We start from the raw sequence: 19722 nt of genomic DNA on the forward strand, positions 1-19722 counted from the left end.
GTAATTTTTAGCATATTCACAGAGCTGTATAATCATCACCATAATCAATGTTAGAACATTTTCATAACCCCATAAAGAAATCCTGTACCCTTTAGCAGCCACTCCTCATTTTCTCCAGAACCTTCCAACCCTAGGCAGTCACTGATTTACTTTCTGTCTCTAGATTTGCCTACTCTGGACATTTCATATAAATTGAATCATTCAGTATGTGGCCTTTTGTGACTGGCATCTCTCACTCAGCATATTTTTAAGGTTTATGCATGTAGTAGCATGTTCAGTACTTCATTCTCCTTTGTGGTTGAATGATATTCTGTCGTATGGGTATGCCACATTTTATTTCTCCATCAGTCATAGAACATTCAGGTTGTTTCCAGTTTTGGGCCATTGTGAGTAGTGCTTCTATAGAGCATTCGTGTACAAGTTTTTGTGTGGACATGTTTTCATTTCTCTTGGGTATACACCTAGGAATGGAATCGCAGGGTCATATGACAACTCTGTATTTCACATACTGTGGAACTGCGTGTTTTCCAAAGCAACTGCACCTGTTTGCAGTCCCACTATCATTGTATGAAACTTCCAGTTTTTTCAAATCCTTGCCAACACTCATTATTCTCATTGATTGTAGCTGTCCTGGTTTGTATGAAGTGTTATTTCATTGTAGTTTTGATTTGCGTTTCACTGATGACTAATGATGTTTATTGCTAACGGACTTTTGGCTTAGGGGTCTCTTTCTGGAAATGTCTGTTCAAGTCCTTTGACCATTTTTAAATTGGGTTATTTGATTTATTGAATTATAGCAGTTCTTATGTATTCTAGATATAAAAGTCTATTCTATATAAATATATGTTCTGTATTCTAGATATGAAAGTCTAGATTCGAGATGAAAGTCCTTTATCAGGCATATGATTTGCAAATGTTTTCTCCCATTGTTGTGAATTCTCTTTCTTGATGGTAATCTTTTGTTAATATGCTTATAGTTCTGCCAATCTAAGTATGCTTGGTTGCAAATGTAATCTTTCCTTACATGTTTCTTAATTCTTCCTCCTTTTTCCTTTATCTCTATACCTGTTATTTCCCTACTGTTTTTGTTCTTACACTTGTATTTTTCTTTCTCATTTTCTTCAGGTACTTTTTTTTTTTTTTTTACTTTATCTACCTTTTTTTTTTGCTTATACATCTCCATACTCTGTGAATTCCATATTGAAAATGAAAACTTGTCGCTTTTCCCCCAGTACTTCCTAGTTGATTTTCTAGTAGACTATAGTCATTTTTGATTTTGTATTACACAGATGCAATAAATATGAAAATCAGTATACACAAGCAGTAGGTTTTCTATGTCTTTATTTAAACATTATGTGAAATGTGCTGCTTGCATCTCTTCTAAGATCAATTTGTATTAAGTCTACAATTTGGTGGCTACTGTTTCAGTTATTAAACGCTCTTTCTCTTTTTTCTTAAAGATTCAAAATGGACAGTTTAGAAGAACCTCAGAAAAAAGTCTTCAAGGCTCGAAAAACGATGAGAGTGAGTGATCGTCAGCAACTTGAAGCAGTGTACAAGGTCAAAGAAGAACTGTTGAAAACTGATGTCAAGCTGTTAAATGGCAACCATGAAAATGGAGATTTGGACCCAACCTCACCTTTGGAGAATATGGATTACATTAAAGACAAGGAAGAGGTGAATGGCATCGAAGAGATTTGTCTTGATCCTGAAGAAACTAAAACAGAATGGAAAGAAACACCCTGTATCCTAAGTGTTAATGTAAAAAACAAGCAGGATGATGATTTAAATTGTGAACCTTTGTCTCCCCATAACATAGCTCCAGAACCAGACTCTAAACTGACTGCTGAACCAGTTTCTGGTGATCCAGCCGCTGGTGATCTAGATGCTGGAGATCCAACCTCCGGAGTACTGGCCTCTGGTGATTCCACCTCTAGTGATCCCACCTCTAGTGAGCCCTCCTCTAGTGATGCTGCCTCTGGTGATGCAGCCTCTGGTGATGCCCCTTCTGGTGATGTCCCTTCTGGTGATGCCACCTCTGGTGATGCCACCGCTGATGATCTCTCCTCTGGTGATCCCACCTCTGGTGATCCCATCCCAGGTGAACCGGTCCCTGTTGAACCCATTTCTGGTGATTGTGCCGCTGATGATATAGCCTCTAGTGAAATAACTTCTGTTGATCTGGCTTCTGGAGCACCAGCTTCCACTGATCCAGCCCCTGATGATCTGGCCTCTGGTGATCTATCCTCTAGTGAACTGGCCTCTGATGATCTAGCCACTGGTGAACTGGCCTCTGATGAGCTGACTTCTGAATCAGCCTTCGATCGTACCTTTGAACCAAATTCTGTACCAGTTTGTGAACCAGTTCCTGAAATTGACAATATAGAACCAAGTAGCAATAAAGATGATGATTTTCTTGAAAAAAATGGGGTTGACGAAAAATTAGAGCAAATCCAGAGTAAAGACTCATTGGATGAGAAAAATAAAGCTGATAATAATATTGATGCTAATGAAGAAACTCTAGAAACAGATGATACAACTATTTGTTCAGATCGACCCCCTGAAAATGAAAAGAAGGTAGAGGAAGATATCACAGAGCTTGCTCTTGGAGAAGATGCTATATCTAGCAGTATGGAAATTGACCAAGGTGAAAAGAATGAAGATGAAACTTCTGCAGATCTTGTAGAAACCATTAGTGAAAATGTTACTGAAGATGATAAAAGTGAGAATATCTTAGAAAATACAGACTCTATGGAGACAGATGAAATCATTCCTATTTTGGAAAAGCTTGCACCTTCTGAGGATGAACTTACTTGCTTTTCTAAAACATCTCTCCTTCCAATCGATGAGACAAATCCAGATTTGGAAGAGAAAATGGAAAGTTCTTTTGGTTCACCATCTAAACAAGAAAGTAGTGAGAGTTTGCCAAAAGAAGCATTTCTGGTCCTCTCTGATGAAGAGGATATTTCAGGTGAAAAAGATGAGTCTGAAGTTATATCGCAAAATGAAACGTGCTCTCCAGGTTAGCATATAACTTAAATTTTAAAGATTTTTATTGACTTTGATGAACTGTTTAATAAAATATTATCATAATGTTTTAAATTTATTTTTGCTGCAGAGAAAGTTGAGAATAGTGATGACTCTATAGAAAGATGTCTTAACTTCATAGAATTCAGAATTACAGCGTGTCTACTCTGTGAGTAGCATTGTGCTAATTACTAAGAAGGGAGATAAAATAAGTAGAAAATATGCCCTTATAGTCTGGAAATAGAGGTGAAATAGAGCACCATAACACTGAGATAACAGTTTAAGTTAGTACATAATTGACTAGAGTTGTAGCAGTTCTTTCTTGCTATCACTTAGCGAACAAATAACTTAGAACTAAAAGCCTAATAGTTTATTCTGTTAGCTTCAAGTGTAACAAATTATATTTTCAATCAATTAATATTCCCAATGAAATCCTGTACTTTAATATTCTTTGTCCAGGGAATGACAGCACCATCGTTGTAAGCCAGAAACCTTAAAGCTTGATTATTCATTTGATAAAGACTTTACCCATTTGCTTCCCCAGCCCTTTTGATTCTACCCAACCTATTCTCTCCCTCATTTTCTGAATGAGCTCTCTATAACCCAATTATCTTACTTGATATTGTCCCTCTATGTCTTAGATCTCTGTTACTTTTAGGTTGATTTCAAACTCCTTATGTAAAAGGTACATTAACTTTATGATTTGTTCAGTACCTTTCTCTCCCAATCTCTTTTATTTTATTTATTATTCCTAGAGAAAAAGAGAATGATAAAAATTGTTTTATGGTCAAACTCAAAAACATTATTCCTGTATGGAACTTTCTCAGCCTGAGGAAGACTGAGAAAAGCATGAATACCTTTTTGTTCCCGTTATATCACATTCTTTTAGATTTAGACATCTATGAGAGAAGTGACCTTGCTAGCATAAAACACCATCTAATTTGTTCAAAGAAAGAAAAATGGAGGCAGGTCTAAGAGAAACAGATAATTTTTTTCCCCCAATATATCGTATCAGCTTTTGGAGGTAGAGATTTTTTACTTATTAAAAAATGGCTTTTTTTTTTTTTTTGTTCAGGTACCGTGGCTCACACCTATAATTCTAGGACTTTGGGAGGCTGAGGCAGTCAGATTGCTTGAGCTCAGGAGTTCGAGACCAGCCTGGGCAACATGGCGAGACCCCATCTCTACAAAAAATAGAAAAATTAGCCAGGCATGGTGGCACTTGTCTATAGTCCAGGCTACTTGAGGGGCTGAGGTAGGGGGATCACTTGAACCTGGGAGGTCAAGGCTGCAGTAGGCCGAGATCGTGCCACTGTACTCCAGCCTGCGTGACAAAGTGAGACCCTGCCTCAAAAAAAAAAAAAAAAGGCTTTTTATTTTCAAAGAACATTCAGCTAAACCTATATAAAGAGGCCAGGCCCTTCTTGGTTCTAGAGATTTGAAGGTAGTATTAGCCCTCAGGATACACACAAGAATTAAATCACAGACCATTAAATACAAGGCTGTGAGTGCAGTGATAATGTTAAATTGGTATTCTGGGAGTGCAGAGGAAGGTAACTTTATTAGAGCACCAGATGTATTCAGGGATGTCTTGTCCCTTTTAATATCTGTATAACATAGAGGTTTTTTTTGTTTGCTTGTTTTTGTTTTGTGAGACAGAATCTTGCTCTGTTGCCCAGGCTGGAGTGCAGTGGAAGAATCATAGCTCACTGCAGCTTCCACTTCACTGGCTTAAGTGATCATCCTGCCTAAGCCCCCTGAGTACCTGGGAATACAGGCATGTGCCACTACACTTGGCAAAGTTTTAATTTTTTTGTAGAGACAGGGTCTTGCTATATTGGCTCTGCTGTAACATAGGGTTTTAACGAGTCTAAATCTTTTTTTTTTTTTTTTTTTTTTTTTGAGATGAAGTCTCGCTTTCGCCCTGGCTGGAGTGCAGTGGCACGATCTTGGCTCACTACAACCTCCGCCTCCCGGGTTCAAGCGATTCTTCTCCCACCTCCGCCTCCTGAGTAGGTGGGATTACAGGTGCGCGACACCACACCTGGCTAATTTTTGTATTTTTTTTTTTTTTTTTTGAGACAGAGTCTTGCTCTGTCTCCCAGGCTGGAGTGCAGTGGTGCGATCTCGGCTCACTGCAAGCTCCGCCTCCCGGGTTCACGCCATTCTCCTGCCTCAGCCTCCCGAGTAGCTGGGACTACAGGCGTCCGCCACCTCGCCCGGCTAGTTTTTTGTATTTTTTAGTAGAGACGGGGTTTCATCATGTTAGTCAGGCTGGTCTCAAACTCCTGACCTTGTGATCCGCCCACTTCGGCCTCCCAAAGTGCAGGGATTACAAGCGTGAGCCACCGCACCTGGCTGAATCTAATTCCTTTTAATGGCAGCTCCATCCTACTTGCTCAGGCCAGAAACCTTGGAACCATTTTTATTTTTTCTTTCACACCCCATAATCAGTCCATCAGGAAATTCTGTTGGTACTACTACCATAATAGATCTGAAGTCCAGTTCACAACTGTTATTACTCCTGCTCTGAGTCACCGTCATCAGGCCAAAACGGTGCCTGGCACACAGTAAGTGCCCGGTAAATATTTGTAAAGTGAATGAATAATCAATAAGAGAAGCATATCATGGAGGACCTTGGTTATAATGTTAAAGCTTTATGATGGCACTGGAATGCCAATAAAGAACTTCAAGCAGAGGAGAATGAAATTTACATTTTGGAAAGATAATAGGTGACAGTGTTGAGAATGAATTTCACTCATCCATTTTCTATAAGTGTTTATACAGAGTGAGGCACTAGGGCAAGTCCTTAAAAAAAAGCCTTATAAGTCCTTTAAAAAAAAAAGTCTGTATAAGAAAGTTAAAAAAGCAAATTGCAGCTTATGATTTAATGAGTTTATACACCTTACCTTTATGTCAGAATCTTGATATTGGAGGGCATCCCACACAAGGCAGTGAAGTGCTGAGAGATGAATATTAAGCCATCCATGTTGCATACTTTGAAAATTCAAAGTTGGGAATATTTTTGGTTACTTGCCTTTAATCTGATATGCTATATTAGCAGGGTACATTTAGTGATAGATTTAATTTCTTGGCTCATAACTAAACTTTTATTTTGTATCTTTTCCCCTTCCTCTGAAGGTAATTTTGTGTATTTTGAGTTTAAGAACAGTTTCTTAATTGGTTCTTAAACTGTACTCTGTTCTCTTTATATGGTGGCAGAATCTGTTACGTGCCATTTATGTTGCTGTACTCCTGCTGAAATGTTACTTAAATAAATGCCTTTATTCTTGACTAATTTTTAATGTACTCAGAACACAGAATTATTAGCTGAAGTACTAAAGTCAGCTTCAGTACTGGCTCTTACTTCTAGCTGCTAACATCTATGAGTGTAGTAAACAGAAAATAGCATGACCTGCCATTTCAGGCACTTGTTTAGCAAATATGTTTTAAATATAGTAATTGTGATGTGTATTAGCAGCAACAAGAAATAATGAAAGATGAAGCAAATAGAAAAGCTATTTTAATTTTACAAAAGTAGAAGAAAGAGCTAAAAAAGTGTTGCATATATATATGTGTGTGTGTATATATATACATATATATACACCTTAATAGGTCTAGAGACACTATTGAATTGTGGCATAGTACTATGTTATAACTGATACTCACTAGATTATTAAAATGATAATCTGTTTAAAGAGGATGGCAAAATAAAGATTTATCCCTCTGGGAAAGTTCAAACACTAGAGCAGCTGCATCTCCATGCTATATACTTTCCTCTAGCTACTATTTCATCTCTTTCCTTTCTTTTAGAGCCATTCTTCAAGTTATATTAACAAAGCTAGTACCATTTCTTCTTCTGTTAGCCCTTCCACTTAATTGGATTTTGATTTCTGCCTTGCTAGCCGCCCCCCTCCTAATTTTTCTCAGTGAAATGACATTGATGATCATGTTATTAAATCCAGGGACATCTTTTCTTTGTCTTATCTATTCTTTCAGACTTGGATGACCTCTTAATAACAGTCTTTCCCTCTTGAGGCTCTCCTTAGCTTTTGGGTTACTGCATTCTCCATCTTCCCTTCTGTTTTGGTCCTTCTCATTCTATTTTTCATGGAAAAATAGGGATAGGCCTCCTCCACATGCTTTTTTTTTTCTTAAACATAAGATTTTTGAAGAGAAAAATCTGTTTTAGAGTAAACCAGATTTTTTTTACATTAAACATTGACATAGTTTCCTTGCAGATTTTATTTCAGATTAAAAATCTGTGGTTGATAATTTTCCCCTTGTTCATTAGATATTTAAGGTAAATAAACATAAACTGATGCTAATGAGGATAATTACATTAGACTAGAATTTGAGACTTCTATTTTTGCTGTAGGTTAGTATTGATAGAATTGGCATGATTTAGTCAATTTACTGTTAATTTGTTGTCACTTCAGTTAAAATTCTTTATCATCTCAATCCATTTATATTTAGTTGTTACTTATGTACTTGGCTTCTCTTTGTGGAGCTTCTTAGTTCTGTACACTAGTGTGCAAGGTGCAGATTTTTCAGAGTTGAGGTAGACCAAAGATGAAACAGATTTTGGAAGGAGGTGTATAGGAGGAAGATCATTTTCAAATGAGTACTGTTGTCCGAGTTAGATGTGTAAGTCTGGATTTCAGATCAGAGACTTGGCTTGCATTAGAAAAATGTATTAGATAGCATGTAGCTATTAGGTGACAAGATGAAATCACCTCAGAGTGAGTATACATGGAGAAAAGATCCAACAACTGAGCTTTTGGCATTTCAGTGTTTAGTGGTTGGGGAGATGAGGAAGAACCAACAAAGGAGCTGAGAAAGAGCAGCCCCTGAGGTAGAAGGAAAATGGAGAGATTTTGGTGTTTCAGAAGCCAAGTAAAGACACTGTTTTGAGGAGGAAATAAGGTAACCGTTTACTATATCAAATGCTGCTGTGTGTGCTCATAAGATGGAAGAGAAGTATTTAACAATCTGGAGATCATTGGTGACTTTTACCAAGGGGCAGTTTTGGTGAATGATGGAGTGGAAAACCTGATTCGGGTTTCAGAGAGAATGGGAGGGGCAGAATTGGATATAAAAAAATGTGACTTTCAGAGGCCGAGACGAGTGGATCATGAGGTCAGGAGATCGAGACCATCCTAGCTAACCCGGTGAAACCCCGTCTCTACTAAAAAATACAAAAAATTAGCCGGGCGAGGTGGTGGGCGCCTGTAGTCCCAGCTACTCCGGAGGCTGAGGCAGGAGAATGGCGTGAACCTGGGAGGCGGAGCTTGCAGTGAGCTGATATCCGGCCACAGCACTCCAGCCTGGGCGACAGAGCCAGACTCCGTCTCAAAAAAAAAAAAAAAAAATGTGACTTCCCCCACTAGGTTTTGCTTTTAAAGAGAGCACAAAAATTCACATAGGATACATTATTTGCCACTCTATATTGGTTAAATAAAACTGATACAAAATGTCTGGAAAAGTCACATTACCAGTCATGCCTCATTTTTCTGATAGATCTTGTTAAGAATCTTTATATGTTTATTGGCCTTTTGTAGTTCCTTATCTATGAACTGCCTGTTCATCTCCTTTGCCCATTTTTCTGATGGATATTGTTTTTAAGTAGTCTGTAGGAATTTCTTGTTTTGTTATAAATATTTTCATGGAGCCAGTAATCTAAATCAGGAATGGAGTAGACTGGCCTGTGAGCCCTGTTTTTATAAATAAAATTTTATTGAAACATAGCTATGGTAATTTGTTTACATGTCACATGGCACTTATTGCTGATTCCTGCAACAAGGACAGAATTAAGAGGTTGTGTCAGAGGTCTTGTGGCCCACAAGATTGAAAATACCTATTTTTTGGCCACTTACAAAAAAAGATTTGCCAATCTCTGATCTAAGGCAATGGTTTTTGTCCTCCATTTTTCCTTAGAATAAAGTTCTATAAAGTGTAATTCTGAAATGGGAAACTAAGTCCCCTAATGTAAATTCTATTTTGTAATCCTTTAAAAACACAGTTTTCTACTTTTACTTAATGGAACCTTATTAAAGATAGTAGTCTTCTGATAGATATTAAACATCTAATTTGTCTCAGCTATTTCTCAAAGTTATGGTACTACCAAAATTATGAGATCTGGTATCTGCCCTTAATGAGCTGTCTAGTTTGCTTGAAAGGAAAGAATATCACACATGAAACTATGAAAACTTGCCAAATTGTGATAAGGCTATACTCAAGAAAATCAGAGGAATTATAACAGAAACTTATCTGTAAGTAAGGACAGATTCTAAAAAAGACCTTATTGTTATTTTTTTTTTTTTTTTGAGATGGAGTCTCACTCTGTCGCCCAGGCTGGAGTGCAGTGGCGCAATGTCGGCTCACTGCAAGCTCTGCCTCCGGAGTTCAAGTGACTCTCCTGTCTCAGTCTCCCGAGTAGCTGGGACTACAGGCACGTGCCACTACGCACAGCTAATTTTTTATATTTTTAGTAGAGACAGAGTTTCACCATGTTAGCCAGGATGGTTTCCATCTCTTGGTCTTGTGATCCGCCCACCTCGGCCTCCCAAAGTGCTGGGATTACAGGCATGAGCCACCGCACCCGTCAGTAAAAAAGACATTCTTAACCTACTATTTGGGTGAGTTTCAGGAGTCCCAGGAACTACCTGAAATTATGTCTAAAGTTGTCTGTGTACCAAGGGCCTTGGATTATTACTCCGGGTTGAAGAAGACCCATTCTCAGGTTTTCTTCAGGCTTTGTGAACAAAATAAAATTAAAGAAATACAAGTCCCTACCCGTCTCTGTAGAATCTGTTACTACCATTTTTACCAAGTTCTTTCTGTTACATAAACCTCTAGCATATATTTTAATTCTGTGAATCCTGTGTGTTTTAAGTGTTGGGAATCCAGTAATATCTTCTAAGCATATCTGGAAACTGGGAGTTGGGTAATAGGAGGAGGTTTTTGAATAAGATGAAGAAATCTCAAGCTGAGCTTGACATATAGAGAGGAAACTGACATGCTTATAAAAGAGACAAACCATACCAGGCCAATTTACTCTGCTGTGTTCTGGATGCTCTGGCTTGGAGTCACTCTAGTTGGAGCCGTGGCTAATTTTGTGCTTTGTGCGATGTGAGGATTTGCTCAGTAGAGACTATGTAAACCTTTTATATCAAGCAACTCAGTTACTCTGTCTCTCTGGAAACTCTGGGAACTAGGAAGCTCAGGAGTTACCAACACTCAGTATTAAAATTAGGAAGATACGGAAAAATATATAGAGAAAGAATGTGTTTTAATGAGTTTGTGATCTGTTTACAAGAAAGCAAACATAAATTTTTATTTCACTGAAACTGAAGTTGAGAGATGAGGTCTTTTTTTTTTTTTTTTTTTTTTTTCTCAGCTCACTGCAAGCTCCGCCTCCCGGGTTTACGCCATTCTCCTGCCTCAGCCTCCCGAGTAGCTGGGACTACAGGCGCCCGCCACCTCGCCCAGCTAGTTTTTTTTTTTGTACTTTTTAGTAGAGACGGGGTTTCACCGTGTTAGCCAGGATGGTCTCGATCTCCTGACTTCGTGATCCGCCCGTCTCGGCCTCCCAAAGTGCTGGGATTACAGGCTTGAGCCACCGCGCCCGGCCAGAGATGAGGTCTTAAAACACTTAAAATGAGCAAAGCGTAGTAAATGGAGAGTTACTTTTCAAATAATTTATTTTAAAGTTCAAAAATAGTTTTAGTAATCCTGTGTACTATGTTAACTTATTGTTTATCTTAGAGTGAAAAAAATACTTCTAGCGCCTTAATAGGTATTCATCAATGATCCTTTTCCCTACATATTTTCACCTAAAGTATCTTTTAAATTTTTTTAACCTTTGACTTTTGCTATTAGGGCTGTTGTGATTAAAACCCTGATGATTGGAGAAGAAATGTCGTATCAGAATCTTTATATAGCATGATATACTTTATGATTGTTTATTTAATACTAGTTGCAGAACATGATGAAACATAGTATGCTTGATTGAAGTCATTGAGAAGCAAGTTGCAATGACATAAGGGGGAAAAATAGAAGTCAAACATCTTAGTGATTTTTTTTTTTTTTTGTAGCTCCCTTATTCCTCATTTAATGAGTAGGTAAGTTGAAGAGACATTGATTGACCAAAACAACATTTTGGTACCTCTTGGATTTTATTTAATATAATTGCATAGACATTTTTAGCAGTATCTTTTGGCAGCACTCTTCAGTTGTTACATTTTATATGAGTCATGCAAATTACCCCTTCTGGGCCAGTCACGGTGGCTCACGCCTATAATCCCAGCACTTTGGGAAGCTGAGGTGGGCAGATCACCTGAGGTCAGGAGTTGGAGACCAGTCTGCCCAACATGGTGAAATCCTGTCTCTACTAAAAATACAAAAAATTAGGCTGGGCGCGGTGGCTCATGCCTGTAATCTCAGCACTTTGGGAGGCCGAGGCAGGCGGATCACGAGGTCAGGAGATCAAGACCATCCTGACCAACATGGTAAAACCCCATCTCTACTAAAAATACAAATTAGCTGGGCCTGGTGGCGGGTGCCTGTAGTCCCAGCTACCTGGGAGGCTGAGGCAGGAGAATCACTTGCACCTGGGAAGTGGAGGTTGTGGTGAGCCGAGATCATGCTACTGCACCCTTGCCTGGCGACAGAGTGACACTCTATCTCAAAACAAACAAACAAACAAACAAAAAAATTACCCGGACGTAGTGGCGGGTGCCTGTAATTCCAGCTACTCAGGAGCCTAAGGCAGGAGAATTGCTTGAACCCGGGAGGTGGAGGTTGTAGTGAGACGAGATCGCCCCACTGCATTTCAGCCTGGGCGACGAGAGTGAAACTCAGTCTCAAAAAAAAAAAAAAGAAAAGAAAATTAACCCTTCTGAATGTTTTCCTCGTTTATGTGAAGACAAAAAATAGTTTACAGTGTGAGATTATATTGTGGCAATGTGATAACTATATTAAGCACCCAGCTCAGTTGTTGGCACTGTTATCAAAGTAGGTATATGTTTAAAGTTTTTCTTATATTTGGGATAGCCTTTCCGTTCCTTGTTTATGAACTCTCCATACCATAAGCATTAAAGTAACTTAATGATTCAACCTGTATGTTCAACATATTAGGTGTTTTGAATGCTCCAGTACTTTGGAATTTTTTTGATAATTGTCACAGACACTATTTTAGTTTTAATTGTTGAATGTAGAGGAATCAAAATGCTCTACAGCAGTTGTTTTCACATTTTATTAATGTTATTGGTGACAGAAAATTATTAATTAATTTTTTTTAAGTTACTTAAAATCTATATTAAGATTAAATCCTGTGTTGAGTTTGTTGTGAATTGCAGAACAGTTGAATGTGGACTTAGTCATTCATTCGACCAGTTCCTGCTCCCCTTTTTCCCTCCCCAAATTTTACATTTTGGGACTCTGATTTCATAAAAGGTTAGTTTTGTAACTGGATAGTGACTAAAAATGTAAATTAGCGAGCTGTTACGAATTCCAGTAGAAGTAAGACTTTTCTTTTCTATATTTGTTAACAGCAGAAGTAGAAAGTAATGAAAAGGACAGCAAACCTGAGGAAGAAGAGCAAGTAATACATGAAGAAGATGAAAGACCTTCTGAGAAAAGTATGCATATATAAACAAACTTGAACTGGGTTGAAAAATACTAATTCATTGTTTCTATATTTACAACCATGTAATATTCTTTTTTGCCCATGAAATAATTGTAAAATTTTGCAATTTAAGTAAGCCACAACTATAGCATTTTGTTGATGGCTAACTGAAGGATTTCTGAAAGTATGTTTTGTACACTTCAATATTTTATTTTGTTTATTTATACTTTTTATTGTTCCTCAGAAAGATTTAGCTTAAAATTTATTAAGGTACTGACTGTTTTGACATAGAAATTGTTTTACATTTATGTTCAGAGAATGAAACTACAAGAATTTTGTATGGGCTAACATAAGTAAATGGAAGGATGTATTTTAGTTTACTTAAGGTTCTTTATCTTCATGGGGCCGGATGTAGTGGCTCACACCTGTAATGCCAGCACTTTGGGAGGCCAAGATGGGATTGCTTGAGGCCAGGAATGTAAGACCAGCCTGGGCGACATAGCAAGAACCTGTCTCTGCAGAAAAAATATTTGAATTAGCCAGGCATGGTGGCACACACCTGTAGTCCCAGCTACTTGGGAGGCTGCAGTGGGAGTATTGCTTGAGTCCAGGAATTTGAAGTTCCAGTGAGCAATGAACCACTGTACTCCAGCCTGGGCGACAGAGTGACACCTTGTGAGAGAGAGAGAGAGAGAAGGAGAGAGGAAGGGATGGAGGGAGGGAGGGAGAGAGGAAGAAAAGAAGAGGGAAGGAAGGAAAGAAGGAAAAGGGAAAGGGAAGGTTCTTTAGCTTTATGGGAAGGGAGGAAAATGGTGGACTGTGTGTCCTTAGGTTTATAGAAAGATCATTGGACTAGAAGTCAGGAAAGCTGGGTTCAACAACTCTTCTGTCATGCTGCTATCCATGTGTGACCATGGGTAAGTTAAGATAAGAGAAATTGTGGAATAGAGTGGATTTAAAAGTAGGCACATAGATACAGATATATACAGAGGGATAAGCATGGTCACATAAGAGCATTTGCATTTAAAAAGTATGAAGATATTAGTGTTTTAATTTTTTTAGATATTGAAGAAACCAGATACAATTTGGTTATGATCTCATGAATATTAACAGCACTTGAAACAAATCTTCTAAGTGAAGTCTTCTAGTCTATATTCTTTATAAATGTACTTTTAATGACATTAATTTTATTTTTATTTGAATTCATTAGGATATGTTAAGAATAACATGCTAGTTTTGTAAGGCTAATGATTAAGAATTTTTTCCTGTACTTACGGAGGAAGAAGAATAAATAAAGCTGTGCGTAGTTAAAAATCTGACGTGATAATGAATACAATATTTTGTCAGAGGATTCATGTGCACTGTGACATTTAGTTACAGGAATGAATATGAGGTGATTTCATCTACCTTCTTCATGACACAATTGTGAGGCAGTTCTCCTTCTTAATGTGAAGATATCAAGGAAATTTTGTGTTCAAAGTATGCATTGCTTGACCATTAGAAAGTTCTTATTTAGTATATTGAAAGTCATTTGAAGTTTAAAGCTAAAAGCTATATACCTACTTTTCTGATCTCCAAAACAATTTACAAAATAGTTGGTTGAGAAGGCTATTTTGATAGAAACAATATTTTGCTGAGGATGGATAATATGCATTAAGAGCTATAAGAAAAACACCTGAGTGTGATCATTGTGGTTTTTCTTCTCAGATGAATTTTCCAGACGAAAACGTTCTAAATCAGAAGACATGGACAATGTACAGTCTAAACGTCGTCGATATATGGAAGAAGAATATGAGGCAGAATTTCAAGTAAAGATTACAGCCAAAGGAGACATTAACCAGAAACTTCAAAAGGTATTGTGTCAATTATAAGTTATAAACCATATTGAATAAGTAGCACCACTGTCTTCTTCTAGGTTTCTGACATTATTCTGTATTTTATTGACCTAATGTGGTTTATCATAGAAAGAAAGAACTTGAAGAAAGTGGTTGAGCTTTTAAAGTCTATTACTGGCCAGATGTGGTGGATCACCCCTATAATCCCAACCCTTTGGGAGGCTGAGGTGGACGGATCACCTGAAGTCAGGAGTTCGAGACCAGCCTGACCAACATGGTGAAAGTCTGACTCTACTAAAAATACAAAAATTAGCTGGATGTTGTGGTGGGTGCCTGTAATCCCAGCTACTTGGGAGGCTGAGGCAGGAGAATCACTTGAACCTGGGAGGTGGAGGTTGCAGTGAGCCGAGATCACAATACTTCACTCCAACCTGGGTGACAGAGCAAGACTCCATCTTAAAAAATAAATAAATAAATAAATAAGTCTATTACTATCCTTGATAATTTAATTTTAAAATTCCTTCTGACTTATTTTTGGCTACATCTTTTTTTTAAAAAATGCTTATGATTATCAAAACAGAAGGGAGAGAAGGTAACATTTTTATTTATTTGCTTTGGTAACAAAACTGAATGTTGTTTTTCAGCTTTTCTTTTTCCTTCTCATATTGAACTTTATCTTACTGTGAAAAGGAAATGTTAGAGTTTTAAATATTAACATTTTAATCTTTTTAAAGCTGGTTTCATGGTTATAAGTCTTTACATTCTAAACTCTTTATTGTGTACTTTAGGGTTAGTATAAAAGTGGTAGAGACAGGGTTTTAAAAGGACTAGAGAAAGGAGTAAAGTACGGAGTTTGAAATTCTGTTCGACTAGAGATAGAGATAATGAAAATATTCAGTATTTTATGTTTTTCAACATATATTCACAAATGTTTGTACAAATGCTTTTCTTAGAGAGGAATATTAAACGTCAATGATAACTAGTTTTTCAAGGTCTTATATATTTAAGGATGACATTTTACAATCAATGTTTTAGGACAACATTCTTTAATTAAAATATGGCATACATATTTGCACTTTGTAGAAAAAAGAATAGTATGGCAGTAGAAACTCTCAGTGTTTTTCCCCCTAGTTTCTTTTTATTTGACATATGGAGATAATAATGCTTATTCAGTCTTTCTTACAGAGCTGTTAGAATTATGAAGGTAGCTATGTGAAAAATTTTGAAAGCTGAGGTTTCCTGAGAGTTTACTTCTTTAGAACAGTGTTACTCAAGTATGGTTCATGGATATGTGCCAATGTCTTTGTTGTGGACCCATAATGAGAATATGGAAATTTTTCAAAAGTTTACTCTCTGGAAATTTTCTATTTTTAGTATGTATTACCCTCTTGAGGTAGATTTTATATATATAAAAGTAGAGGATTTTAGCAGATAGTATTGTGTTACAGATTCTAGCATGTTTTATTCATTAAGTTAGTTAATTTATCGTTACTGTCTTCTTGGTACTTAAGAATATTTACTGTTTATTGCTTGTTGGAATGCCTTCTTGGCATAATGAAGGAATATTTGTTTCTTTAGGTTATACAGTGGTTGCTGGAAGAAAAATTGTGTGCACTGCAGTGTGCTGTATTTGATAAGACTTTGGCAGAATTGAAAACACGAGTGGAAAAGATTGAATGTAACAAGAGACATAAAACAGTTCTCACTGAACTACAGGTTTGTTCATTGACTTGAATTGTACTCCATTTGTCATTGTTTTTATAACTTATTTTCTGACATATATATTTGAGATTGACATTGACTATAAAATACATTTAAATTCTAAATATAAGAAGTAAAAGGAGTTTGTTTAGTTTGCCAGGGCTGCTGTAAAGAAAGTACAATAAACTGAGTGGTGTAAACAGTAGAAATATTTAGAAGTTGAAGATCAAGGTGTCAGCAGTGTAGGTTCTTTTTGAGGGCTGTGCTGTGAGGAAGAATCTGTTCTGTGCCTTTACGCTAACTTCTTTTGGTTTGCGTACAGTTCTTTGGCATTGTAGAAACATCACCCTGATCTCTGGCTTTATCTTTACATGGTGGGGTGTCCTTGTATGTGTGTCTGTTTGTAAATTTCCCCTTTTTACAAGGACACCAGTCATTGGAGTAGGGGCCCACTATACTCCAACATGACTTCATCTTAACTAATTACCTTTGCAATGACCTTTATAAATAAGGTCACAGTCTGAAATACTGAAAGTTTAGACTTCAATATGTGAACTTCTAGGGGACACAGTTCAAACCATAACAGAGACTCAGAAATTACTGGATCTGACTTAGTACTTCATATTTTGTTTTCCAGTCACTAAAGGAAGGCTGTCATTTAGCATGCTGTAATAAATACTAAATAATATTTGTTAGGGATTCTTTTTATGTTAATCTACCTCCTTTGGTGGACCTCATGTTTTAAAGATGTTAGTTTAATAACACATATTTATTAATTTCTACTTTGCATTTTTTATTAAGTACAACTATATCTTAACACACAATACCAGAGCTTCTGGTCAGCTGAAATGAGCACATAGTGGTGTGCTGTAGTAATCTACTTTATTCCAAAGCTAAGAAGCTAGTATTTGAATCAGTACATTCATTCTGTCGTAAGTAAGTGTATGTTTCCTATTGGGTTATTTTATATATGAGCATATCCCAAAGATGCTGAGTGGTAAACCATGTATAGGGCCTTATTTTGCAAATGAGGGAAAAGTGGCCCATAGAAGTTAAATCACTTTTTCCATTGTGAATGAAATTTTAGCTAAATAGGATTAGAATTTAAGTGTATCTCCCAGACTGACCTATCCAATTATTAAACTTCATTTTACTATTACTGTTCAAACTTTTGAATTAAATTTGAAAATGCCTGAAGATTTGAAAGAATAATTTTATTCATTGTTTCTCATCACACCCACAGGTACAACTATGAAATTGTGTTTTTAAAACCTGAGTTTTTGGCTGGGCGTAGTGGCTCACGCCTGTGAGCTCAGCACTTTAGGAAGCCGAAGAGGGCGAATCTCTTGAGTCTAGGAGTTCAAGACCAGCCTGGCCAATATGGTGAAACCCTGTCTGTACTAAAAATACAAAAAATTAGCCGGGTGTGGTAGTGTGTGCCTGTAGTCCCACTTACTTGGGAGGCTGAGGCATGAGAATTGCTTGAACCCAGGAGGTGGAGGTTGCAGTGAGCTGAGATCATGCTACTGCACTCCAGGCTGGGCAGCAGAGTGAGACTCTGTCTCCAAAATAAATACATACATACATACATACATACTATAAAACCTGAGTTTTTGACACCTATCATCTCACACATAAGGTGCAATCCAGATTTCTTAACATTTAAATTTGTATTTAGGTGTTGCTTGTAGTCTCAGAATTTGAATCTTTCTAACACCAAGCCAATTAGCTTCTCTGCAAATGTTCCTCTTACTGACAATTTCTGAATTCCTGGAAAACTCTTGAAGGAAAATCTTCCCATTGTTCCTCTTATTGGCAGCTCTTGAATTCTTGGAGACTGATCCCTCAGTCATTTCATATGCACAGTGAGTCGCCAAGTTACAACTTGATTATTTCCTGGAAAAAAAAAATCTCAATTCTTTTCACTTTTCATTAGGCCATCATTGCCCAATTCCCTGATTATAGTAACACCTTTTATATGAGCACTCTGGTACTAGTTTTTAACTTCTTGCTGGTCCTTCCAAAGCATTGTACTAATTTTTCTGAATACTGATTACTTCAGTCTCTTTATAGTCCAAGTTCCTCAATTGTGTACCAGTAAAACCAGTATTCATGTTTTACATTTTTAAATTTTAATCTCTTAGTTTTCAATCCACTTTTTCTAATATCCACCAGTTGCTTCACTGCCTACGGGGTACTATTAATGTTTATTGTATTTTGATACCAGGCTTTTGACTTCATATTGTTTCCCCTGTTCATGCATCCGTAATCATGTGCCCTCATTGTATTATTTTTAAAATGTTACCAAGCCCAATTTAATTCCCATCTCTTTGTGTCTTCTTCCAGTGTTTTGTTTTTTTATGGAAATAAAATTCAGATACCAAACTGTTTTAAAGTGTACAATTTATTGTTATTTAGTACATTCACAATTTTATACAACCACTATCTATCGCATTTCAAAACATTTTTGTCAACTCAAAAGGAAACATTTTGCCCGTTAAACACTTGCTCTTCTTTTCCTCTTACACTAGCCCTTGGCAACCACTAATCTGCTGTCCCTATTGATTTACCTATTTTGCATATTTCACATGCCTCTTCCACTTAGCATGTTTTCCAGCTTAATCTGTGTTTGTAGCATGTGTCAGTACTTCATTCCTTCTTAGGGCTAAATAATACTCCATTATGTGGTGGTGTATGCCACATTTTGTTTATGCATTCATCCTTTGAATGGCATTTGGGTTGTTCCTACTTTCAGCTATTTTGACTGATGCTGCTTTGAGCTTATATACAAGTATTTGTTTGAATACTTGTTTTCAAATCTTTTAGGCATATACCTAGGTATGGAATTGTGGGCCATATGGTAATTCTTTGTTTAACTTACTGAAGAATCACCCAACTGTTGTCCACAGTGGCTATATCATTTTCTGTTCCCACCAGCAATGTATGAGGGTTCCATTTCTCCACATCCTCACCAACACTTGTTATTTTTACTTTCATTTTTTTCTTATAGCATCAGAATGGTATGAAGTGGTATCTCATTAGGGTTTTGATTTGCATTTCCCTAATGATAAATGATGTTAATCATCTTTTCATGTGCTTGTTGATCAATCATATGTACTTGTTTATAGAAATGCCTGTTAAAGTCCTTTGCCCATTTTTAATTTGGATTTTTTGCCTTTTTGTTGTTGAGTTGTAAGAATTATTTATATATTCTGGATACCAAACTCTTTATTTTTTATTTTTATTTTTTTTGAGAAAGAGTCTTGCTCTGTCACCAGGCTGGAGTGCAGTGGCATGATCTCAGCTCACTGCAAGCTTCGCCTCCCGGGCTCACACCATTCTCCTGCCTCAGCCTCCCATGCTGGGACTACAGGCGCCTGTCACCATGACCGGCCAATTTTTTGTGTTTTTAGTAGACATGGGGTTTCACTGTGTTAGCCAGGATGGTCTCGATCTCCTGACCTCATGATCTGCCCACCTCAGCCTCCCAAAGTGCTGGGATTACAGGCGTGAGCCACCACGCCCGGCCCA

General features: G+C 37.2%; 1 protein-coding gene across 31 annotated transcripts in view; it reads left to right on the forward strand.

Moving 5' to 3' along the window:
* The window catches only part of ATF7IP (activating transcription factor 7 interacting protein), a 134950-nt gene that overhangs the window by 55384 nt on the left and 59844 nt on the right, over nucleotides 1-19722 (forward strand). For 13 of the 31 annotated variants that reach the window (XR_012420046.1, XR_012420047.1, XR_012420044.1 and 10 more), the window contains 4 exons: nucleotides 1461-3022; nucleotides 12582-12668; nucleotides 14363-14508; nucleotides 16069-16206. Coding sequence is in view for 25 of the 31 variants with exons in the window: in XM_065523777.2 (XP_065379849.1) it covers nucleotides 1461-3022; nucleotides 12582-12668; nucleotides 14363-14508; nucleotides 16069-16206 (1933 nt within the window). In the remaining 6 variants the exon portion in view is untranslated. Of the gene's footprint in view, nucleotides 1-1460; nucleotides 3023-12581; nucleotides 12669-14362; nucleotides 14509-16068; nucleotides 16207-17434; nucleotides 18582-19722 lie in introns of those variants that run through there. The other 18 variants (XR_012420049.1, XR_012420045.1, XM_065523786.2 and 15 more) reach the window with 3 other exon arrangements.

The sequence above is a fragment of the Macaca fascicularis genome, chromosome 11 (genome assembly GCF_037993035.2).
Source record: "Macaca fascicularis isolate 582-1 chromosome 11, T2T-MFA8v1.1".
Classification (NCBI taxonomy): domain Eukaryota; kingdom Metazoa; phylum Chordata; class Mammalia; order Primates; family Cercopithecidae; genus Macaca; species Macaca fascicularis.